Here is a 19202-nt window from a genome sequence, read left to right on the forward strand (position 1 = left end):
GGATATCCTATCTGGAAAGTACAAGGAAGAAAAAGCTTTTTGACAAGATGTACATTCATGAAACCAGAAATTAACATATATTATTTCTCCTAAACAGGACAAAAGTGGATAGGGCTCCTCTTAATATTATACCTATACTCAAAGTTTTGAACTATGCTGGTTTAAAGACTTTTAGTACCTGAATAAGAATTCTCCCATTAAAAAACCTAGTGATAGTCTCATTTAATGGGAAGCTGAGACTACAGAAGGAATAGGCATATTACTTTGGAGTTGTACTAATAATGAGTAGGTTTGGGATTTTCTTCCTTTGGCGGGCTGTGAACTGCTTGCTCAGGTCTTAAAACATGGAAGTAGGGGGCATATGTGAAGAAAGGCAATATTATTGCTGGACAGCCAAAGGGTGAATTATGGTCAGGTTTTTCCCTCCTCCTCTTCCTCTTCTTCCTGTTAGTCTTCTTCTTTTTTGGTTGACAAGCATCAATATGACCTTTCTACGTTTAGAAAATTCTCTGCCTTCGGAATCTCCATGAAACTTGGCCAATCTGGCCAGTAGACATACTCTCCAAGGTTTTAATCCTAGAAAAATTAATACAGAGAAAGGGGATGGTGGAGACATTTTTGTGGCAGTAACAGCAGGGAAGTTCTCAGAGGCTGCTGTGACACTGCTGTCAGGGACAGCAAGTGGAGTCCAGTAACATCAGTGTTAATGACAATATTGACACTGGTGAAGATGGTATGGCCTCCAGTATTAGTCAATGTCTGTACCATTGGCTTTGTGGCCTGGTTTTGGCTACAATCCCAGTTGTGCAGCCTTGCTTTGTTCTTCCCATTTTCTGAGCCCATTCGCTATGCTTTCTAGCGATTCTGTGAGTTGCAGCATTATTAAGAATTTCCTGGTTCAGATTGCAATTAGAAAACCTTGAATCTTTCTTGCCAGTCAAAATGAGCTTTACGAGGAAAAAGTAAAGTCGGTTAACTTACATTCTTTACAGACCTCAGCAGAGAGCATTTTCAGAGTACATCTGATACTGTGGTTAATACATATCAGAATCCCCAACCTGAAAATGTTATCATTTACTAAGGAATGTAAAACATGTACATGAAACAAATACAATTTGCAGGATGGAATAAAATTAAATGCTAAATTGAGAACAGACTGTCATGTAGAAAGTCTTTTTGAAAGAGATGGGACTACGTTTAATTTCTGAAGAATGGGCAGGAGATGGCATTTAAGGTACAGAAATCATCAAGCACAGGAACAAGTCTGGATATTCATGGGACAGTGACCAACCTGACTGAAGGGTGGGTGCATGTCTGAAATCAATGGGAGGTACATTTGAATGATTAAGAGACAATGTATCATTATGGCCTTGCTTTTAATCAGAAATAAAGATATTCTTTATTTCCCCAAATAAGGAATTCTTATACATAGCTTAACGTATTTTAAAATTTTTATTTTTAAATGGGCCTACAGAAAAGAGGTGGGGCCGAGGAAAGTAAATAATAAAACCTGAAAATAAATAAAAAAAATATTTATCAACGTGGGCTCAATTTTCCATTATTTTTGGAAATTAGTTTTGTTTTTGAATAATAAGCAGTTAAATAATTAAAGCTTTGTCTTGGCAGTGCAAAGACTGAAGATGATTTCTCCGTGGCAATTTTCCAGACTTGCTAGTTGTCCTTGGGTCTTGGTAACATTCTGCTCATTAACTTCAGGAAGGAGTCCAGGAGTAAAGATGCATTTGAAAGTGGCTGAAAATAGTTTGTAAAGCTCGGCTTTCCTGGCTTGACAGTGAAATGACCGCACAGGCCAGTCACTGGGTCAAAAATCAATTACAAAACAGGGGAAGTGTTCATATCTTTAGTTTTACATTAGCTAGAAAATCACAACCAAGAAGAAAGGCAACCATGAAATACAGGAAATACAGTATTGTTGCCTTTTTTTTTTTTTCCTCTCTTGGCAGGCTGGGTCGGCTGCCTCCCAGCCTCGTTGTGAAAACCGCGAAGTGGACGGTTCGCTCCGTGGCTTCTTCCCAGACCCCGCCAACGCGGAAACCGTCACTCTGTGGTCCCCGACCAGGTCAATGCGAGGCCGCCCACTCCTACCTTCGAGTCTCTCCTCTTCTGCAGAGGACAGTGGTCCCTTTCTCCACCTAGCCGGAGTCCGAAACTCCCAGGCCCGCGCTTCCAGCCCGCCCCGGGCGAGGTGGGGATGCGCCCGGCCCGGGCCGGCGCTGGTCCCGGCAGTTCCGCGTCTGCGCAGCGGGCGAGGGGCTGGAGCGGGGCCGGCCGGGGAGGCGCGGGAGGCGCGGGAGCCAATGGGCACGCTCGGAGGAGCCGGGCTGGCGGCTGCGGCGGCCGGCCGGGCGCGCACTCTCGGGATGGAGGGCGAGCGCCGGGCTTCTCAGGCGCGCTCCTCTGGCCTCCCGGCCGGGGGTGCAGACGGGGAGAGCCCCGGGGGCGGCACCACCTTCCCGGGCAGCAGCGGCTCTTCCGCCCTGCTGCAGGCGGAGGTGCTGGATCTGGACGAGGACGAGGACGACCTGGAGGTGTTCAGCAAGGTGAGGGCGGCGGCGGCTAGTCCCGGGAAACTTCCAACGCAACTCTGGGAGTTGCCAGCGCTGCGCTGACGGCTGTCTCTGGCGCGCTCGCCTTCTCGGGGCGGTGGCTCTGAGCTGGGGACGGGTGAGGTCCCCGGGGCTGCGGGACCCCGCCTGCCAGCTCTGGCCTCACTCGGGGCCGCGTCGCCGCGGGGCCTCGAACCGCAGCCGCTCCCTCCTCCGCACTTTGACCTATTGTTTGGTGGGGCTGTGGCTTCTTGGAGTCTGCAAAGTTGTGATTTCTCTTTCTGCTTCTCTGCCACGGATCTCTCCTCGCTGCAGCTCCGGAACCTGGGAGGCGGGTGGCTCGAAACCGCCCCCGCCCCTGCTAGCTGCTTTTCGGGCGAGACCAGCCCTGAACTCTGGGAGAGATTTCAGCCAAGTTTAGAGAAATTATTCTTGATTTAGTGTTGTTGGTTGTGGATTCGAGACTTGGGTAACACCCGAGGCGAATCTCAGGTCCTGTGGGAATAGGTTCGAGGAAATCTCCCTGAGCAGGAGAAAACGGTTGTTTCTAACAGGAAGCTCCTCCGCTGAGGAGCTAAGGATTTTTCAGATGGTCAGCTACTGCCACCCAGCCCATAGCCAGCGCTTTCGTTTTTCCTTGCCCCCGGGAAATTTAGGACCAAAGGCTTTTGGGTTATTTTACTGTTGGGGGGAAATTGACTGGTGGGGGTAGGCTTTTGGTACGTGTAGCCTGCTGGTTGTAATTTCTTAAAGGGTTTTAGAAAAGAAAAATACCTTTCTTGCAGGGAAGTTGAATGTCACTCCAGTTTCTCAACTTACTGCTGAGAGAGGACCTGAGTTCAGATCACAACGCTGTGGTGTGTTAATTACCAACAAGCCTGTTCAATTTAATGTTACCTGGAGATGTTAGGTGAAGCAAACTACCTACATAACCACCGCATTTATTCTGGGAAAGCAAACCCAAGTTAGAAAGTGAACAAGCATACTCTGACTCCAAAGAGGAGTATGCAAAACTTATTTCTACTTCGGGTTAAATGGAATGATAGGCCCCGGCTTGTATTGAGGACATTTAAACAGACTATCACAGTTTTGTGCTCTTGACTTTTCTATTAAATAGTAAAAAAATGGAATTATTTTATGTTTAGTTGTAAAAGGTAAACGCCTTTTCATATGCCACACATACTTTATGTTCAGATCAACGACAATTGGCCAGTTGGTTATTAATTTCCTTTCTTCTTTACATCGCTGTTTAGATCAGGAATATTAGTCTATTATGCATTGTGAAACTTTGAAAATGGGATGGGATGAGATGTTGGAAGTGGCAATAGCGTATCAGAATCATCCTAGCTTCCTTCTGTTTTTTTCTTTTTTTTTTTTTTTTTGCCCAGGCTGGGCTCAAACTTCTGGCCTGAAGAGGTTCTACCACCTCGAGCTCCTAAAGAGTTGGGATTACAGGCTTGAGCCACAGTGCCTGGCCCTGGGATTGTTTCAAACTTGTCAGGTGGTTTCTCTTTCCCCAGATTGTTTAAACGCGGTCCTCTCAGGGGCAGATCTAAGAAGCTAATGAAATTGAAGCTTCAGCGCAATTCATTTGCTTAGACCTCTGGGCGTGTTGGGGGTTGCTGGAGTTGCAGATGTTCTAGGTGGGAAGGAAATGACAGGTTGCAACCGGAAGCATTTCAAAATAAGCATTTCTGGTGAATTGCATAAAGCTCTCAGACTAAGCTAGATCTCCGTGTCTCCATTCATTTAATGAGATTTCTTTTCTCATTCTGAATCACTTGTTTTTCCAACTAATTTTGTATTCTTTTAAAAGGGGACCTTCCAAACTCTGTAAGCCGGTACACCTGGGTCCACCCTGCTGGTTAGTGTTAACTGCGCGTGTTGGATGCTTAGTAAAAGTTAATAACATCTGTAGAAACTGCCCCCCTAGATTAAGGCAAAGATATTAGTTAAAATCCAAAAAGAGTAGTTGGAAAAGTTTAAAGTTAGCCATTTTTATTCATTTCAGTAAGTTGAATTTCTGAACCACTATCTATAGTTAGGCAAGCAGATTTAAGAAAGTCTGATCCATGTGGCCTTCCCTTTGCACTACTGCCTTTCTTACCTGCTCCTCTGTAGAACACACACCACTGCTGTTCAGCCTACCGGATGGAATCTCACAATTACTTATCAAGCAGATTGTCCTTCCCCTTTAGTACTTTGAAGTTGGCAAATTGTATATTCAGTTTACATTCACCTTTGTAGTCCCCTTTATTTCCTTAGATTATTTGTGAATATATGTCTGGTGCCCTATTCCAGAAGCTTTTTAAAGATTATGAATTTCCCCACCACTTTGGGAGGCTAAGGCGGGCAGATCACTTGAGGTCAGGAGTTCGAGACCAGTCTGGCCAACATGGTGAAACCCCATCTCTACTAAAAAATATAAAAATTAGCCAGGTGTGGTGGCAGGAGACTTTAATCTCAGCTACTCAGGAAGCTCAGGGAGGAGAATCGCTTGAATCTGGGAGGCAGAGGTTGCAGTGAGCTGAGATCGCACCACTGCATTCCCACCTAAATGACGAAGTGAGCCTGTCTCCAAAAGAAAAAAAATCCAAAAACTTATTATTTTTTTCTACAACATATTACAAGTAAATGGCAAATATATATTTTGTCTTATGTGTGCTTTAAAAAAAAATGCAATATTTAGTTCTTGCTATCACAATCTTATAGTCCAGGTGGGAAGATGTGACAGAAACTCTGAAATAGCAGTGCAAATCAAGAGGAGTGGAAAGTAAAACAAAGTTGTTCTGAATTTTCATATAGTCTAGTGAGAAGAAAATGATGCCAGATCTCAAGAGAATGGAGAGGTTATTGACTTAAAATAATGAGTATAGATATTAGAAGGAGGAGAACAGAACCAGTCATTCAAAAACGGTAAAATAAGAAAAGAGACACAAATGGTAACAAGAGCCTAAGAATTATTTTAGAACTAGGTCAAAATGAGATGAGGCTTCTAAAAAAATTGAACTGGAGAAAAAGGGCCAATTCCTTCACATTTAAAGGAAAAAATTCTTCTTTTTGGGGGAAAAACAATAATTAAAATAAATTGCCTTTATTTTTGAATACTGTAATGTACAGAAGAAACAGCAGTAGATACAGTGTACGTGAATAGGTTACAATGAAGCACTGAGATGCTTACCTGGTACTCAGTAAATGATAGCTCTTATTGGCCTCTTTAAAGATATTTGGGATCATAAAGTGAGATATATATATTACCTAGGTTAATGAGGGAACTCACAGATGTAATCATCCTCATCACCGCTAGTCATCTTTGAGAAGTCATGAAATGCAGGAATGGTTCTACCAAACTAGAGATAGGTAAATATTGTTTTTAAAAATAATGGGCAAAAAGGAAGTTTAGGAAGGTACTGAATAGTAGGCTTAATTTCAGTCTTCAGGAAAGCCATGAAGTGAATTATTTGTATGTTGTTTATAAACACTTTGGGAAAAAAAATGATGAAACTAGCATGTTTTATAAGAATAATGAAAGACTTAAGATTGAGTAAACAGAAATATAATGAACATGATTATTTGAGCAAGGTTTTTGAAAAAAAATCACTCATCTTTTAAGAAAAGGTTATTTTTGAAAGAATAAAGTTGAGACGTCTAACACACTATACATATCTTTTTATGTATTTTTTCCTGTCAATTGGGAAATTCCGTATAGTGATGGGGCAACATAATTGCACTATTCAACTATTCTATCAAATACTTAGAAAAAGATTAGGGAGCCCTACTAATTTTTCACATATATTCTCTGAACAGTCCGTTTAGTTTTTATTTTGTCTCTGTATCAGTCATCACCCTGATAAAAATCAGAATTCTCGCCAGTGGTTTAAATGAGAGTTGAATGAGGGGACTATTTATGGAATGATTGGCAGAGTTAGTGAACAAACGAGAAATACTGAGACATTTAGAGAGTTATAGTAGGAAAAAGCTATTAGTGTCCCTAGTTTTAAAGGGACAAGAAATAGAAATAGCATTGCTGGAAACCACTCATACCTGGAGCTGTGGCGATGGGGACACGTCTTCAGGAACTCTACAGAGAGAGGTAGCTACTGCTGGAAACATGCCAAAGCAGGGGGAAATAAGGGGTATGTTCCCTGAATTCCTCTCCTTCTGCCCTTGGATCTGCTTGTGCTCCTTATTGAGTGATTTTGCTAAGGTGATGTCATCCATAGGTGCCAGCCTCCTGAGGCATGTAAAATAGATGGGTGGGGTCATAGGATGCAGTGGAAGGACATATGGTGGAAGTGATGCTGTGCAGCTTCCCAGGGTAGATCATGAAATGGAATGTAGGTTTCATGTTGCCCAGTAGGACACTGTGCATGTTGGAGCACCATGTAAGAAATACAACCTAAAACCTCCATGTTAGGAAACCCATGTTACATTGAAAGCACATGTAAATGCTTGGTCAGCAGCCCCAGCTGAAGTCTGAGCACTATCCAGCATTAAGTGGCAGGCTTTCATGTGAAGATGTCTGTATGATTTCAGCCTCCAGCATTCAGGTTCCCTTAGCCGTCAAGTCTTTTCAGTTGAGGCCTCATGTATAATGGAGTAGAGACAAGCCATTTCTTCTGTGTGCTGCCTGAATTCCTGCTTAAATAAACCAGTGAGCATAATCTAAAATAATAAAATAGTTTTATACGACTAAGTTTTCAGATGGTTTGTTACACATCAGTAGTCACTATAACAATAGTTAATAACCTGTATATCATAATCCACCTTCCAAATCTTTTGATAAGTTAGAACATTATGTTCAGGAGTAGACTATGAAATTTAATTGGGATAAATATGAAGTTATGAAGAAAGCTCCATTAGTCATTGTGAATAAAAATACCATTAAGATGGAAGCTTAGTGGTTAGGAGTAGAAACTCTCTTTTAATTTGAGACAGGGTCTCACTCTGTCACCCATGCTGGAGTGCAGTGGCATGATTTTGGCTCACAGCATCCTCTGTGTCCCAAGGCTCAAGCCATCCTCCTACCCCAGCCTCCCCAGTAGCTGGGACTACAGGCGCACTCTGCCACACCCAGCTAATTTTTTTATTTTTAGTAGAGTCAGGGTTTTGCCATGTTGTCCAGGCTGGTCTCGAATTCCTGACCTCAGGTGATCTGCCACCTAGGCCTCCCAGAGTGCTGGGATTGCAGGTGTGAGCCATTGCATCTGGCCCAGGAGTAGGGACTCTAACTATATTGCCTGCCTTTGAAATCCTGGCTGCACTGCTTACTAGCATTGTTCCCTAAAGCAAGTTATTTAATGTCAATGCCTTAGATTTTTCATCTGTAAAATGAGGATAAATAATAAATATGACAATTGCATGACCTAAATATATATGTTCCCTTTTCCCTAAGGCCTACATCCTGCCCTTGTCTTAGTGGGTCTTATTATTTTTATGATTAGGCAAAAAACAATAAAATAGGACTGACCCAGGACTATTTATATTTATCTTGCAAAAAATTTCACTCTGTGCCATATAGCTCTCTTACAGTTTAAGTATTCTTTTATATTTATCGTTAGGGAGGAAGTCTAGGTAGATGAAGTATAAAGGAGGTGAAAAGCTCTCAGTTCCTCTTTTTGAGATAGCATATGTGATCACCAATAAAACCAAAACAAATAAGGAAACTTCAGAATAAGTTTGCGGAGACCTTATATAGAACCATTTTATGTGCAAGCATTCCTAGTGGTTTTTAGTGACTGAAAAACCAGTATATACAAATGACACGATATTGAATTTAAACGCCATATTTTCAAGGTCATATAGGGTATTAATTGTAATGTAAATGGGACTGTCCATGCCACTTCTGAAGATCTATTCCACTCTCAGCATTTTAAAAGGACAGTTAACAGTCAATGTCAAAACATGGCAGAGGAATATGATCTCATCTTCAGATGCCAGTGCCTTGTTATGGATTCTTTGGAATACTGAGTTGAGGTGTAGCTGAGATCTGGTCTGGGCTTAGCAGAAAGAGAGCTTAGATCCGTTAACATTGTCTCCCATTAGTACAGAAAGTAGCAACAGTCTTGTCACATATTTGCCATCCACGAAAGAGAATCAACTAAGGGATTTCGCTGATGATACATTCTGGCAACCATGGCCTGTGAGGAAACTCTGGGGAAGAACAAAAAGTGATTTAGCTTGGAAGAGATGGATTAATTCCTTTAATAACTCCTTATGAAGGCATTATGATCGAGGTGGATTAAATGTTTACAGTTTTGAAGGACAAAGCTAAGTCCTCTGGGTCAAAAAATATGGAGAAGTTTCAGACTAATTCAGAAAATAGATTTCTAATTAAAGATTCCAAAATGAAAAGGATTACCCAACAGGATCATGAATTCTGTCACTAAAAATATTCTAGTACAAACTGGTTGACTGTTTCAGAGGAGAGGAGGGTGTGACAGTTGAACTGTCCTTTATTTTACTTTTAAGAGGCTATTCCAATGGAATTTTAACTTACTAAATTTAAGTGTAAGAACAGTGGAAAATCTTAATTAGATGGACCTTTTCATCCCTTCACTTTTTTTCCAAAGTGGAATGTGTTCTGTCATTCTTCAGATCTTCATTTCTCTTCCCAAACCCACTGTGTTTTCCATTTAATTTTCTCCTAGTGATGTACAATTCTTTAGGTGTCCAGAATAAAATCCTCAGGGTTTACCTTCTGATCATCTCTCTCATGCACTCTCCTTGTCTGCTCATATACCTGAATGTCCCCATCATTTTTATTTTTTTAGTTTCTCTGAAATTAGTTCCTTCTTTCAGTTTCCCCTCCTATGTTTGGAGTGGTTATTAACTCTGGGAACTATTAAAATAGCTTCATAAAGTCTTCGTTCTCCTAATATTCTGTCTCCATTCTATGTGTTCCCAGCAAATCTGTGTGTTTCCAGAGCACGTAACTCTGATCATATTGTCACCTTTTGCCATTCACAACTGTTGATGGTCAGGCTATTGGCCTTCTCCTTCACATCCACTCTCTTTCCTGGAGAGCCTCACTATTCAGTTCCATGACTGTTACATCACCTGGGAGCTGGTTACAAATGCAGTCTAAGGCCCAGTGAATTGGAATCTGATTTAAGCAGGATTTCTGGTGATCCACCGTACATTAGAAAAGCAGTGATCTAAGTTGGTCCACTTGCCACCACATGAACTTACTCTGTATTTTTCTACTTTTGTGTAGTTATTGTTAGGGCAACAAAACAAAATCTTTTCTGTTGCTCATCATCCCTAAGAACCTTCTTCAATCCTCAGTTGAAATTAATTTTTTCCAGTCTGTGTTCTGCATACTAGTGTTTTGAATCATCTAATGCTTAATACATTCTGCCTAGATATCATTTCTCCTTTCCAAAATCTTGATTGCTTGTTTATTTTAAACAGATTAAGCTCCTCAAAGGTGGAAGAGTAGGAACTCTATTTACAGAATAAATACATTAATGAGCGGCGTAGCGTCTGACTTTTTTTTTATATTTATAGAGCCAGTTATTATAATTTGCTGGTGATCTGTTTTTAGTGAATTCAATTTGTATCATATTGGTCTTTCCTGTCAGGATACTAAACTAAATATAATTAAATTAGTCTTAATTAATGGTGAGTAATGTTATTGTTGGATGATACAGAGAGTTATATTGAGCCTCAATCCTGAACAGAATCTCCGATTTAGGTTATATTGGAATAAACCCAAAGCATAAACAATTCAAAGAGAATAGAAACATTCTTTTCTTGAAAAAAAAATTTCAAAAAAATTCATTAGAACCTATAGGAAAGAGAGCTACAGTTCTTTTATGTAGAGACAGTGGTGTTTTATTTACTTATTTATTGGTCAGGCGCAATGGGGAAAGTTACTACAAATGTATTGAGAAAATGAAGTTAAAAGACCCCAGATTTAAAATCAGTGTACTCTAAAAAGACTATGTTATTTTCATGAATTTTAAAGATAAAGTGTTATGTTCATATCCTTGAGGGTTCTGATAATATGCTCTAGCACACTCTGAGCTGATAGCCTGCTATAGTTTTACAAATAGCTAGTGTGATCAAAAGGGAACACAGATTCAATAGCTATGTGGTTACAGTGTTCAAAATTTATTTTATTCATGTTCATTTATTTGTGTCCCACAGTTACCAAAGAAGATATGACACTGTAAGTTAAACATTTACAGTCGAATCACCTTAAGTATATACTTTACAGCTTTCTCAATAAACAGGTGAAGAGTTATATGCTTAGAAGATTTTGCCTATTTTAAACAGAATATTTGATTAACTTTGGATTGCATATATCAATCAAGCTGGATAATAATTGTTACCTGTAGTATTAATAAAAAAGACAATTAAAATTTTTAGCAAATACTGACATCAAAAAATCTGCTTATGGTAAAACGTGGGGTTAAACCAATAGTTTTAACATTGAAATAGAAAAATTTTATTATTTTTTGATTTTGAGAAATGCTTTTATATGTCATGCTCTTTTTTTTTCTTTTTAAATTCAACTTTGAGTATATTTTACATACCATAAAATTCACCCATTTTGGGTGAATGATTTTTTTTTTAAAGAAAACTAACCAAATTGTACAACTATCACTATAACCCAGTTTTAGAACATTTTCATCTCCCCAATATGGTCCATTATGCCTGCTTACAGTTAATCTCTGTTTTCTCTCTCAGTCATAGACAACCACTAATCTAAATTTTCTGTTTAGGTAAATATACCTCTTTAGGTAATTTCAAATGAATAGAATCATATCATATATGCTTTATCATATTTTTGAGGTTCTTTCATTTGTCATGTTTTTAAGTTCATTTCAATTTCAAAAATGATTTTATATCATAGTTTTATTTTTAGGTAAGTTTTTGTTTTAATAAACAGAAGCTTAATCATTTAAAATGAAATATTAAGAAAAATGCCTGTTTAGAATTAAAATGAAAGCCTTATGTGTAACCCAAAACAAATGGCAAATTCTTGGTACATGAATCTTGAAAATTAGAAAAAAAATGAATCCCTAAATTTGTTCTCCTATACTGACTCTGAGAAAAATGTGCATGTGTATTTTGTAATCTAATTGAACATTGAATTGTATCTTCATCAGGTTTCACTAGGTTATGCTGCAGTACAACCTCGAGATCTCAGTGACTTGCTTACAATTAAATTTTCTTTCTTGCTCGTGAACCTGTCAGCTGTGGCTAAACTGTGATCCTGTTCTAGACTTTGACTCTGTTCCATGTCTTCTTCATTTTGGGATCAAGGCTGAAGTAGTAACCCCTAACTGGGACATTTCTCTCCTGTGACAGAGGGAAAAGAATATGAGCACTGGTGGAAATAAGCAACGGCTCCCAGATCTTCTACCCAGATGCTGCCATTGTCCAAAGCAAATAACCGGTCAAACCAATTGGGAGGCACTGAAAGTCACCTGGCAACTGGCCAGGAGATATAATCCTTTCACAGCAAGAAGAGAGGTCATTAGGAGCAATCGCACCACCTCTGACAATGGTTTTGTGGCAAAGTTGCAGGCAAATGGCATTTTGGACCTTTCTGAATAAATACAACCAAAATTTCTTAAATAGAGTACTAAATGCAAGAAATAAAGTTTTCTACCAAGTATGACATTATTCGAGTGTAATTGAGATAAATGGAGCTGCATTACATATGATTAATCAGCTCCAATTGGCTAATGCTTATAAATAGTCTGAATCCAAACAGATGCTTAACAATCTCTAGTTGTGCAACAAATGTTTAACGTTGGGGTTTTCAGGTGTAGCATTCATTTATCATAGAGCACTCCTCCCTTTTTAAAAGACTGTTAGATAAAAGATATAAATACTTGAATTTTGACACAGCAAATGTCAAAGTGAGCTTTGCTAGTTATTCCTTCATCACAGTCTGTGTTCCAGCCATTTGTCTCCTTTCTTGTCCTCAAACATTCTTCCTGCCTTGGACCTCATTGTTCGGTCTAACTGGAATCCTCCTCTTCAATTGTTTTGTGTAGTTGACTCCTTCTCATGTTACCTCCTCAAAGAAGCTTTCCCTGGCAGCTCTATTGAAATCATTCTTCCTGCTCCCTGCAGCCCCTTTATCGAGCAACCTGCTCCATTTTCTAACAATTATTCTTCTCACCTGAAATTGTCTTACTTACCTATAGATTTGTTTGTTCATTCTGTGTACCCTCCCCTTTCCTCTCAACTAAAGTATAAGCTTCATGAGAGCAGGAACTCTGCCAGTCTTGGCCACTATTGTATCCCCAGCTCAGTGCCTGACACATGGGTGAGCATTTGTTAAATGAAATCAAATTACTTCACTGAGTGCTTTTTGTATGCACATGGATAGTGAGAGTGGTTGAGTGTTGCTATAAATTAAGAGATGAGTGATTTGGGGAGAATGATTATCATTCCTATACCACAAATTTATTCAACTGTAAAATATGGACAATGATAATTATACTTTCATCAGGTTGTTGAGAGGATTAAATGAAATAATGCATGTATATATTTCTAAGGCACATAGTCTCCGGTACTTAGAAAACTCTCAGTATTTGCTATTATGGTATATCATGGTATATAAGATTAATGTTTTTGACTTGTATAAGCAGCCACTTCAAATTTGTAGTGAGGTCTTCAGAGGATCACAACGATATACTTGTTTCTATCTTTAAGGAACTTATACTTATTTAAGGGAAAGTAGTGTGGCAATAAATTGATAATCTAGATGGGGCTATATATACATCTACTTAGTTAAGTATGGAAAGTATAGAAAACATTCCTGTGGATATTAAGTCTCTATGGAGATAAACCTTAGGAAGATAGGATACTTCTAATTTGAAATAATTAGAGCACATATTTTTAAATTACCAGTATTTTTCTATCACCTTCAACAGCATTGTTTCTTAAGTGCTATAGTATATGCATAATTCCCTTTTTGAGTGAGTCCTTACATGTAATATCTGCCAGGCAATTTAGAATTCTTGGAAAATTGGAATGTTTGGTGAATCTGTTTTAATCATCGACTGGTTTTCCTGATATATGTATAAGCATATATTGTCTTTTGAGAAATGCTCTGTCAATTTATTGGTGGAGTTAGATATCTAGGCTCTTTCTCTGGAGAATATAAAGACAACACTTTGGTTTAGAAGAATAATTGTAGATTACAATAAGATAGGATCCATTTTAGCCATGCCTATTAAGGGCACAATCAACTGGCTGTGCTCCTTAAAACATTTCTGACTATATTCCTGAGTTGGGTCTGCAGTGTCATCTGTCTGTAGGACATACATTAAACCTCTTCAGAAGTTCTAGTTAGAGTAATTATTTTTCCTGGCTTGTTTTGCTTCTAGTTAGTCATCATTGAAACACAGTTGGGTAGTTGGCAGATATTGTGTTTTATGTGTGTATCCAGTACTCCAAACTTGTTTTAGGCAATTTCAGTTGACCTTTTATCATTTGTTGATTTAGTATTCATGGCTTTAAAATATTTATGACATGCAATAATATGACATATCACTGAGGCACACATACGAACTGCACCAGTGTGCTGGAGGATGCACTTAGTGGGGAAGCCTTGCCTACCTTTCAGTCTTAGCGTTTTAGTTGTTGTTTACTTGTTCTTGGTTATACATGGAGTAGTTTTTATTGTGGTGATTAAAACATTGATTTGTGAGTGTATGTGTCTGAGGGTAAAAAAAGTCCCTAGTAGAAAGGGAAATGCTACAAGTACGGAACTTAATTCTGCCTACCTGCCGCTTGTCAAGAGGACTTAATTTTTGTTTCTTAAGTTTCATTAGAAAACTGAAAAGAGGCTGCGTGTGGTGGCTCACTCCTATAATCCCAGCACTTTGGGAGGCTGAGGTAGGAGGACTGCTTGACACCAGGAGTTTGAGACAAGCCTGGGCAACATGGTGAGACCCTGTCTCTGCAAATAATTTAAATAAATAGTCAGGTATGGTGCCTTGTGCCTATAGTTCTAGATAATTGGGAGGCTGAAGAAGGAGGATCTCTTGAGCCCAGGAATTTGAGGTTACAGTAAACTGTGATTGCGCCACTGCACTCTAGCTTGGACAAAAGAGCGAGACCCTGTCTCTAAAACAAAAAACAAAAATCAAAACAAAACTGAGAAGAAAATCAATGGACACTATATACTTATCTTACTCAAACATACCTTTTAAAAACTTTTTAGATGATTTTTATTATGGAATATTTTCATGCATATGAAACAATATGTATTTATAAAATATCTGTCTATAATATGTAGCTGTCTATATAATATCTATAGCGTAAAGCAGGAACAAACAGCTTGTAGGCCAAATCTGGTTGACCTTTTATAAATAAAGTTTTATTGGAACACAGTCACACCTATTTCTTTATGTAATATCTATGATAGCTTTTACAATACAGTGGCCAAGTGAGAAGTTGTGACAGAAACCAGATGGCCTATAAAGACCCAAATATTTACCATCTGACCCTTTACAGAAAATTGTTGCAGACTCTTGGTAATCGAATGATAAAATTTTCATCTATGTTCCACCCTTCAGCTTAAGAAATAAAACATTCAAAAATTTTGACATCCCTGTATTCCCCTCCATAGATTCTTTCTCTTATAAAAAATAAATGAACAATCTGAATTTTGTGTTTATCATTTTTTTTTTTTATGGAAGTTTATGTATGTATCTTGAAGTAATATATTTTAAAGATTTACTGATTTGGGGACCTTGAATGTTTTAGGACTTTAAAAAATGATACCAGCCTGTGCAAATTCTCCTATAATTTGCATTTTTTCTCCTAATACTTAGTTTATGAATGTTGGCCATATTGCTGTATGAGGTTTTAGGTTATTTTCATTACTATATAGTATGCACACTCATATGCATATTTCACTGTTTATTCATTTTTCTGTTTCTAGTATTTTTCCAATTTCCAACAATGCTGCCTTGAATACACTTTGCTTCCTCAGTTTTTGTATGCTACAAAGTTATATACTGACCACATACATTTATTTATTCTTGCTTTAGATTTCTATTTAACTTCATGGGAAACCGAAAAAAGTGAATTCAGTGATGAGTCCCAGGGATCCCCTGTCATATTTTGATGTAAGATTATGACCCCTGTCATATTTGAGCTTATTGGCCATTAGCTTAAATCCTGGTTCTTTCACTTAATAGCAGTTACAGTTTGAACAAATAATTTAATCTGAAAATAACAGGGGAAAGAGCACCTACCAATTTCTATCTGGCTAAGAAGGGGGAAAATATACTCTGTAGGATTGTGGTAAGGTTTAGATAAGATAATTCATATAAATCCTTCAAGCAGACATTGTGCACCTCACATTTATTACCTCTGTTTATCTTCTTTTTAGTCCTCTGTGATCTAAGGTGAGCTATGACCTCTTTAAGAAATTGCTAGAAAACTGAACCTCAGAAAAGTGACTGGACCAAGTGCACCCAGCTGATACATGTGTAAACTTGGATTAACTTTATCACTGCCTAAGTACAGAGACTTTTTCTTTTCTTATACCACTCTTTGTTTTTTTTGTCAGAAGGGAAAATTATGTTAAATAAAATTATGTGAACAATTTCTGTGGTCTGTAGCTCTGCAGTATATAAAACTTGAGAAGTACAAGCACATTCAAAACAACCCCATTAGAAAGTAGAAAAACTAGAGATAGAAGAAGGGGTAAATAAATTGTGATACCTACATGCAAGGGTATATATACTATGTAGTGATGAACATGTCAAACAAGATAAGAGTGTTGTATGCCCCTTTATAGAATAAGACAGCGGCTGGCTTTTCCCCCAGTCTCGTTTTCAACAGTGTTCTACAGAAAGCCTTTCTCGTTTTTATTATTATTATAAGCAGGCAGATTGGAAGGATTTGTAAACCAAAACACAGCTGGTAAGTCTAAATTTAGGCCTATCAAGATGAGTGTCCTTCTTAACAACATGGCTTCTCAAACTCCTTCCACCTTAAGTTGCTTTTTTACCAGATGTCTCTGGGTGTGCCTGTTTCTTATGCATCAGCAATTTTATTTGCATGGCCTTTTCATGCCAGTATTCTGATTTATCACACTTCTCACATTGATTTTTTTTTTCCCTGCAACTTGTGAAAAGAAAATAGCTGTTTGTGCACAGATGGTGGATGTGATTTAGTATTATCAGAGTAATTCACGTTATATTTATGAGACATTCCTGAGTAGCATTTCAGTGAGGAGCCTTAGGGAAGGACACCTCTTAGAGAGGTCACATCTCACCTTTTAACCTGTTTCTATTGGTGTTTGTCACCTGAGCACTCAAACATTGACAAACCATCATTTATTTTAAATTTCAGCTGTTTTATTTATTTCAGTGGTAGAGTGTTGAGACCACCTAATTGCCTTAAAGGAGGATGGAAAAATTCTCAGAAATTCCTGGAGTTGACTACTAACCTGTTAAAAAAAAAAAATGGAGCAAGGATGAAATGTTTTAATTATGATTTCTTCCTTTTAGCTTTGCTTCCATAGTCAAATTTTTATTGTGTACCATTTTAAGTGCAGAAATGTTGTGTGAGTTTGCCAGGGTTGCTGTAACAAAGTACCGCAGACTGGGTGTCTTAAATAACAGAACTGTATTGACTCACAGTTCTGGAGGCCAGAAGTCTGAAATCAAGAGGTCAGCAGAGTTCGTCCCTTCTGAGGGCTATGAGGGAGAGATCTGTTCCAGGCTTCTCAATGTGGCTTATAGATCCGTCTTCTCCCAGTGTCTCTGCACACCTTCTTCCCTCTGTCCATGTTTCTGTGTCTGAATTTCCCATCTTTGTTTAAAGATACCAGCCATAATTGGATTAGAGCCTATTCTAATGACCTCCTTTTAACCTCATCAGATCTGCGAGGACCCTACGTCCAAATAATTTCTCACTCTGAGGATTTGGGCTTCAACATAGGAATTTGGGTGGGGGATACAATTCAACCCATAACAAATGCTTATAATAAGGCCCGAGTAACAACAGAAAATCTTACACTTAATTTGAGAGTTTTGCAATACATTCTATTACCATGCTCACACCATTTTAATCCATTTATTTCAGTTAAGTTATTGAGGTGGTTTTTCTGTGGTAGTGGATGTGTTGTTTTGGAGTAAGGATAAAAGACCATGAATTCTGGCAACACAGGCGTGCTTCTCTATTGAGCACACTCAAATCTCAGCCTGAAACCATACCAGGATTTTCGTGGTTTTGTATGTATGTGCATGTTCACTGTACTAGCTATAGGAGATTGGGGGTTACATGTTATTTAAGAAATAGAGATTTGTCACACAGATGATTTTTATTCTGCTGTAATCTCTTGAAGGAAAAAATAAAAAGATATATTTTCATTGTTTAAATGACCCTAAGATAATGGTCTTATATCCAAATACTGAGAGACACACATCCATTATTGTGGAGGTGCGATCTTTGTTTGGAAAAGACAGATTTTGATGATCCATTTCTCCTAAAAAGCATCAACCACAAAAATTTAAATGGAGTTCTTTTTGGTTAATTGCTTCTTTGGATCTTCCCAAACACTTATTTTCTTCAGTTATTCATGTCCAAATGTTAAGTCTTTTAAGTTTTGTCAGTATATTTTCTTTCCTTTTTTTGAAGTGAATATAAAACATTTTAGATAGTCAGTTTTATTGAGGTTTTAAGAATGCTTTTGAGTGATTCATAGTAATTTAAATCCACTGAAATCTTGGATGTTGCTAAATTTCAGCCTGTAATTTTCTTCCTTTGCTAGATATCGAAGCATATTTTTATGACACCACACTATACTCATTGGAATTGTGAGCATTTGTAAATTCATGCAGATCTTTCCCACTCTACAAAAGGATGCATTTCAAGCAGAAGAAATAGAATGTTAAATTATGTAGTAGGTAAAAGAAGTAGGCTGTGGTGAGTTGGGAGGGTGAGCAAAAAGAATGTCAAAGCACATTTGTACGTAATGTCAGTAAAATACAAAGTGCGTTTGCCCACCACATTAAGATTTGTCAGCTCACGGGGTTGCTATTTATATAAAATGATTTTTGAGAGAGATTTTGTACATGCTGATTACACATTTATTTGGAAGCTCTAAATTCTGGTGTTAATGGCTGCTTAGTATTTCATTGTGTTAGCATCCATAATTTACTATTTACTATGCAACCTTGTTAAAAAGAAAATCAAATATAATCCAAGGTATTCTGCCAGCATGGCCCTAGACAACTCTTTTATCCCTATGGCTCTTACTGTCTATGAGCACATCGTGTGCAATGTTGACTCTAACTATTTTAGCATTTTTTCTCGTTACAAAATATAACATATGTTTTGGAATATTTGTAAAAATATAGAAAATCACATAGAAAAATATTAAACTAAACAGCAATCACAACACCTGGAATAATTCCTGTTAACTTTTTTTTAATAGCTGCTAAATTCCCTTTCCCTCCCTGCCCATCCCCCCATCATACACATACACACACACATTGGTATTTGGTTTTACACAAATTTGATAATTTGCCATTTTTTTTCTGGATAACGTACTGTAAAATGTTTTCCAAATTATTGTATGTTCTTCTAAAGCATCTTTAAATCACTATGTTGTATTCAATAATATGAATAGAATCATATCCTATT

General features: G+C 38.1%; 1 protein-coding gene and 1 long non-coding RNA gene across 4 annotated transcripts in view; one reads left to right on the top strand and one right to left on the bottom strand.

Moving 5' to 3' along the window:
* Positions 1 to 1029: 1029 nt before the first annotated feature.
* LOC108286135 lies at positions 1030 to 2193 on the bottom strand. The gene is made up of 2 exons (XR_001817818.2): positions 2107 to 2193; positions 1030 to 1752 (listed from the first exon to the last, which is right to left on the bottom strand). It is a non-coding gene; the product is annotated as an uncharacterized LOC108286135 (long non-coding RNA).
* The window catches only part of SNX7 (sorting nexin 7), a 99809-nt gene continuing 82551 nt past the window's right edge, over positions 1945 to 19202 (top strand). Inside the window, exon 1 of one of the 3 annotated variants that reach the window (XM_037729662.1) lies at positions 1945 to 2561. In XM_037729662.1, the coding sequence (XP_037585590.1) occupies positions 2085 to 2561 (477 nt within the window). In that variant the 5' untranslated portion in view covers positions 1945 to 2084. Of the gene's footprint in view, positions 2562 to 2652; positions 3140 to 19202 lie in introns of those variants that run through there. The other 2 variants (XM_017503751.2, XM_017503752.2) reach the window with 2 other exon arrangements.

This window comes from Cebus imitator, unplaced genomic scaffold (assembly GCF_001604975.1).
Source record: "Cebus imitator isolate Cc_AM_T3 unplaced genomic scaffold, Cebus_imitator-1.0 Scaffold314, whole genome shotgun sequence".
Classification (NCBI taxonomy): domain Eukaryota; kingdom Metazoa; phylum Chordata; class Mammalia; order Primates; family Cebidae; genus Cebus; species Cebus imitator.